This window comes from Takifugu flavidus, chromosome 2, assembly GCF_003711565.1.
Source record: "Takifugu flavidus isolate HTHZ2018 chromosome 2, ASM371156v2, whole genome shotgun sequence".
Classification (NCBI taxonomy): Eukaryota; Metazoa; Chordata; class Actinopteri; order Tetraodontiformes; family Tetraodontidae; genus Takifugu; species Takifugu flavidus.
This window is the reverse complement of record NC_079521.1, coordinates 401593-407604: the sequence shown is the minus strand read 5'-3', so window position 1 is coordinate 407604 and position 6012 is coordinate 401593. Positions and strand designations below refer to the sequence as shown.

General features: G+C 57.5%; 1 protein-coding gene across 1 annotated transcript; it reads right to left on the bottom strand.

The window, feature by feature from the left end:
- Positions 1–1013: 1013 nt before the first annotated feature.
- rwdd3 (RWD domain containing 3) lies at positions 1014–4735 on the bottom strand. Its single transcript, XM_057025481.1, has 5 exons — positions 4573–4735; positions 4121–4353; positions 3818–4033; positions 3215–3327; positions 1014–1307 (listed from the first exon to the last, which is right to left on the bottom strand). The coding sequence occupies exons 1-5, from the start codon at positions 4655–4657 to the stop codon at positions 1196–1198; spliced, it is 759 nt and encodes a 252-aa protein (XP_056881461.1). The 5' UTR covers positions 4658–4735; the 3' UTR covers positions 1014–1195.
- Positions 4736–6012: the final 1277 nt, after the last annotated feature.

Genomic DNA, 6012 nt, shown 5'->3' with positions numbered 1-6012 from the left:
CTTCAAAATAAAACTGAGCTTCTCCAGCAGGCGGCGCTGCATCTACCCGCCTCAGAGGCCACCCCAACAACTGCCCCCCCCTCCTCTCCGACTAGTGATGTTAATTCTTCTGCCCCCCCCCCCCCCCCTTCTGTATCCATCTACAGGCATCACCACCTATGCTGACCTACTGACCTCTGACCCCGCTGACCCACTCAACTCGACTCTACCGGCAGCTGATTTTAATTAATATAAAGTATTTCTATGTTCTCCCCTCCTCCCCTCCCCTCCTCTCCTCTCCTCTCCTCTCTCTCTCCCCTCCTCCTCTCCTCTCCCCTCCTCCTCTCCCCTCCTCTCCTCTCCCCTCCCCTCCTCTCCTACCTATTCTCTCCTCTCCCCTCTCCTCTCCTCCTCCTCTTCTCTCCTCCCATCTCCTCTCTTCTCCCCTCCTCTCCTCTCCTTCCCTCCTCTCCTCCTCTCCCCTCCTCTCCTTCCCTCCTCCTCTCCTCTCTCTTCTCCCTCTCCCCTCCCTCTCCTCCTTCTCCTCTTCCTCTCCTATTCTCTCCTCTCCTCTCCTCCTCCTCTCCTCTCCTCCTCTCCTCTCCTCTCTCTTCTCCCTCTCCCCTCCTCTCCTCTCCTCTCCTCCTCTCCCCTCCTCCTCTCCTTCCCTCCTCCTCCTCTCCTCTCCTACCTATTCTCTCCTCTCCTCCCATCTCCTCTCTTCTCCCCTCCTCTCCTTCCTCCTCCTCCTCTCCCCTCCTCCTCCTCTCCTCTCCTCTCTCTCTACCCCCCCCCCCCCCCCCCTCAGCAGGAGGGTCCCCCTACATGAGCCTGGTCCTGTTCCAGGTTTCCTCCTGTTAAAGGGGAGTTTTTCCTGCCACTGTTGCTTGTTGGGGGTCAGGCCCTGGGATTCTGGAGAGGGTCTAGAGACAGTTCTGATTGTAACAGACGCTGATAAATAAAGATTGATCGATTGATTGATTGATTACATACACACACACACACACACACACACACACACACACACACACACATACTTTTAGAAGGCGACATAAAAACGTGTCTTTTATATTTACAGGCCATGTTTACAGGTGTCCCTTTACAGTCAACATGATGGTTTTCAGCACAATTAATGGTAACCGTGGCAACATTTTGTAGACCAGCTGCACATCAATTTCCAGTGGACGTTCCATGATGGGATGTAATATTCCCTCAGTCACTCCATGAACAAAGAGATCTGCTGGAAGAGTTCCTCCAGGTTGATGTCCTGGAAGGCTGCACCGAGCTCTTGGAAGGACCCGTAGCTCCTCACCTCAAAGCCCTGCAGACTGGCACAGGACACACCTGCTGTTAGACCCCTGCCGTTAGACCCCTGCTGTTAGACCCCTGCTGTTAGACCCCTGCTGTTAGACACCTGCTGTTAGACACCTGCCGTTAGACCCCTGCCGTTAGACGCCTGCCGTTAGACGCCTGCCGTTAGACGCCTGCCGTTAGACGCCTGCCGTTAGACGCCTGCCGTTAGACGCCTGCGTTAGACGCCTGCCGTTAGACCCCTGCCGTTAGACGCCTGCCGTTAGACGCCTGCCGTTAGACGCCTGCCGTTAGACGCCTGCCGTTAGACCCCTGCCGTTAGACCCCTGCCGTTAGACCCCTGCCGTTAGACCCCTGCCGTTAGACGCCTGCCGTTAGACGCCTGCCGTTAGACCCCTGCCGTTAGACCCCTGCCGTTAGACCCCTGCCGTTAGACCCCTGCCGTTAGACGCCTGCCGTTAGACCCCTGCCGTTAGACCCCTGCCGTTAGACCCCTGCCGTTAGACCCCTGCCGTTAGACGCCTGCCGTTAGACCCCTGCCGTTAGACCCCTGCCGTTAGACCCCTGCCGTTAGACGCCTGCCGTTAGACGCCTGCCGTTAGACCCCTGCCGTTAGACCCCTGCCGTTAGACCCCTGCCGTTAGACCCCTGCCGTTAGACGCCTGCCGTTAGACGCCTGCCGTTAGACGCCTGCCGTTAGACCCCTGCCGTTAGACCCCTGCCGTTAGACGCCTGCCGTTAGACGCCTGCCGTTAGACGCCTGCCGTTAGACGCCTGCCGTTAGACGCCTGCCGTTAGACGCTGCCGTTAGACGCCTGCCGTTAGACGCCTGCCGTTAGACCCCTGCCGTTAGACCCCTGCCGTTAGACGCCTGCCGTTAGACCCCTGCCGTTAGACCCCTGCTGTTAGACCCCTGCTGTTAGACCCCTGCTGTTAGACCCCTGCTGTTAGACACCTGCTGTTAGACCCCTGCCGTTAGACCCCTGCCGTTAGACGCCTGCCGTTAGACGCCTGCCGTTAGACGCCTGCCGTTAGACGCCTGCCGTTAGACCCCTGCCGTTAGACGCCTGCCGTTAGACGCCTGCCGTTAGACCCCTGCCGTTAGACGCCTGCCGTTAGACGCCTGCCGTTAGACGCCTGCCGTTAGACCCCTGCCGTTAGACGCCTGCCGTTAGACGCCTGCCGTTAGACGCCTGCCGTTAGACGCCTGCCGTTAGACCCCTGCCGTTAGACCCCTGCCGTTAGACGCCTGCCGTTAGACGCCTGCCGTTAGACCCCTGCCGTTAGACCCCTGCCGTTAGACCCCTGCCGTTAGACGCCTGCCGTTAGACGCCTGCCGTTAGACGCCTGCCGTTAGACCCCTGCCGTTAGACCCCTGCCGTTAGACCCCTGCCGTTAGACGCCTGCCGTTAGACGCCTGCCGTTAGACCCCTGCTGTTAGACCCCTGCTGTTAGACGCCTGCCGTTAGACCCCTGCCGTTAGACCCCTGCCGTTAGACGCCTGCCGTTAGACGCCTGCCGTTAGACCCCTGCCGTTAGACCCCTGCCGTTAGACGCCTGCTGTTAGACCCCTGCTGTTAGACCCCTGCTGTTAGACGCCTGCTGTTAGACCCCTGCTGTTAGACGCCTGCTGTTAGACCCCTGCTGTTAGACCCCTGCTGTTAGACGCCTGCTGTTAGACCCCTGCTGTTAGACCCCTGCTGTTAGACACCTGTCGCACACACACACACACACACACACACTCAGTCGTTGCCCTTTGGGCCATTACTCAATCCTTCCACATGCGTTTTCCATGTTCTTGCACATCTTCCTGGATTTGGAGGCCGTTCTGAAGCCTTTCAGCTGGTTTGACCCGAGCAGCCTCTCATTGTCTCCGCTATCGTTTGGAGAGCAAGTGTGTGGAGATCAGAATGAGAACCTGTACCTGACGCTGGATGGACGTGAGGCTTCGATCAGAACCTTCATCATCTTCTCTTTGCATTTCTTGCCGGAAGAATCCACATCGATCTTCACCGTCTTCAAAAGGCGACAAAACTCCTGGAGACACACACACACACACACACACACATGTTCCCTCACACTGCAGTAGAATAACAGCCTCTTGGGGTTTGGTTCAGGGTCAGTAACTCGTCATGGACCCAGACTCAAAAGTCACATGACTGCGTCCTCACCTGAGGAGCCAAAAAAGGCTCCCGGGGAAAAAACCAGACTGACAAAGAGAAGACAAACTTCCAGCAGAAGGTCTTGGACCAGAAAGAAACATCCCACCAAACCCGTGAGCATATGAGAACCGCCTGCACCCTGGGCCCACATCACCCAGTGGGACCCCATCAAGGTCAGAGGTCAGGAGCACCAGTGTCGGGTCACTTCACTGACGCTGAGAGAGTCCCAAGGTCAGCAGAGACCAGTGAGACCAGTGAGACCGGTGAACTGACGGTTTATGGACCGGACTCATTCTGTGGAATAAGAACACACCTTGGGTGTTAACTGACAGGGATTACAGTGCAGCACAGACGCTGACCGTCACCTTGACTTGGAGTCGGTCCCCCTGCAGGATCAGCAGGATGCTGCGTCCCAGGAACAGCATCCCAGAAAGCTGCAGCTGGTGGGCCCAACGCTCCAGAAGCTTGATGTAGCGCCTCCTGTCACGAATGTGGTCCAGCAGCAGGACAACAGTCCGGTCTGGGTCTCGGGCCGCCTCCGCGTCTCTGCCAGCGCACGTGTCCATTCGCTGCACATGCTCCTGTGGAAACACCCGGAGACACGTTGAAGAGAGTGTGTGTGTGTGTGTGTGTGTGTGTGTGTGAGAGCGGAGGAGCAGCACCCTGACCTGCACACCCTCCACCAGCCGGTGTAACATCGGCTCTGCTGGTAACGCTGCAGCCTGGTCCAGCAGCTTCTGCCTGATGTGGAGGCTCTGAGTCTTGGACAGGCGAGTGGATGTTACCGAGATGCCGGGGGGGCAGGAGGGGTAAGCAGGGGGCAGGTGGAAGGACAGACTGATGTCCGGCCCACCTTCTCCTCCCACGGTCTGCTTGATGTGCACCACCAGCCCGTCCTGACCTGAACCGAACAAACGGTAGCGGAATTACCGAGAGGGTTCCCGTGAAATGTGTTTGTCAGTAACTTCTCTCCATGGGGAAATGTAACTCATTGTTGCTGGACAGCTCAACGTTTCACAGTGCAGAAGATAAAACTCTTAGCTGCAGATTAGCTGCAAAGGTTTCGGTTCAATTAAAGAGCGCCTCATTTTCGGGAAATGAAAGGTTCCCTGAAACGGACCGGAGCGGTGAACGAGCTGGAACTCCTCCTCTCCGCAGTAGATAGACGACAGCACCGACACCTCTTCCAGCGCAGCCTCCGACATTATTCCCTCAGCATTCCTGCCCAAACTCTCCCCACACAAACAGCGTCGAACGCGTTCTTCTTCTGCTTCTGGAAGGTGGGTGGAACGGGCGCATCGCTGCCCTCTACTGGTCACCCGGCGCTGCTCACCCAAAGGCTGTTTCAGGGGAAGACACGGAGAGGCTCCAGGACCAGCAGAGAGACCTTCCTAGAAAGGAAGAGACAACAGGTTAGACAGGAGGTGAGACAACAGGTTAGACCGGAGGTGAGACAGGAGGCGAGACAGGAGGCGAGACAGGAGGTGAGACAGGAGGTGAGACAGGAGGTGAGACAGGAGGCGAGACAGGAGGTGAGACAGGAGGTGAGACAACAGGTGAGACAGGAGCTGAGACAGGAGGTGAGACAGGAGGTGAGACAGGAGGCGAGACAGGAGGTGAGACAGGAGGTGAGACAGGAGCGAGACAGGAGGCGAGACAGGAGGTGAGACAGGAGGCGAGACAGGAGGCGAGACAGGAGGCGAGACAGGAGGTGAGACAGGAGGTGAGACAACAGGTGAGACAGGAGCTGAGACAGGAGGTGAGACAGGAGGTGAGACAGGAGGCGAGACAGGAGGCGAGACAGGAGGTGAGACAGGAGGTGAGACAGGAGGCGAGACAGGAGGCGAGACAGGAGGTGAGACAACAGGTGAGACAACAGGTGAGACAGGAGGTGAGACAACAGGTTAGACAGGAGGTGAGACAACAGGTGAGACAGGAGGTGAGACAGGAGGTGAGACAGGAGGCGAGACAGAAGGTGAGACAGGAGGCGAGACAGGAGGTGAGACAACAGGTGAGACAGGAGGTGAGACAGGAGGTGAGACAACAGGTGAGACAGGAGGTGAGACAGGAGGTGAGACAGGAGGTGAGACAACAGGTGAGACAACAGGTGAGACAGGAGGTGAGACAACAGGTGAGACAACAGGTTAGACAGGAGGTGAGACAACAGGTGAGACAGGAGGTGAAACAGGAGGTGAGACAACAGGTGAGACAACAGGTGAGACAGGAGGCGAGACAGGAGGCGAGACAGGAGGTGAGACAGGAGGCGAGACAGGAGGCGAGACAGGAGGCGAGACAGGAGGTGAGACAGGAGGTAAGACAGGAGGTGAGACAGGAGGTGAGACAGGAGGTGAGACAGGAGGTGAGACAACAGGTGAGACAGGAGGTGAGACAACAGGTTAGACCGGAGGTGAGACAGGAGGCGAGACAACAGGTGAGACAGGAGGTGAGACAACAGGTTAGACCGGAGGTGAGACAGGAGGCGAGACAGGAGGTGAGACAACAGGTGAGACAGGAGATGAGACAGGAGGTGAGACAGGAGGTGAGACAGGAGGCGAGACAG

Excerpts from the sequence above, each read along its gene's own strand:
- rwdd3 (XM_057025481.1), bottom strand. The coding sequence starts at position 4,657 with ATGTCGGAGGCTGCGCTGGAAGAGGTGTCGGTGCTGTCGTCTATCTAC. Across the intron at positions 3,328-3,817 it reads GGGACCGACTCCAAGTCAAG|GAGTTTTGTCGCCTTTTGAA; the intron begins GTGACGGTCAGC and ends GTGTGTCTCCAG. Across the intron at positions 1,308-3,214 it reads TCACGTCCATCCAGCGTCAG|TCTGCAGGGCTTTGAGGTGA; the intron begins GTACAGGTTCTC and ends GTCCTGTGCCAG.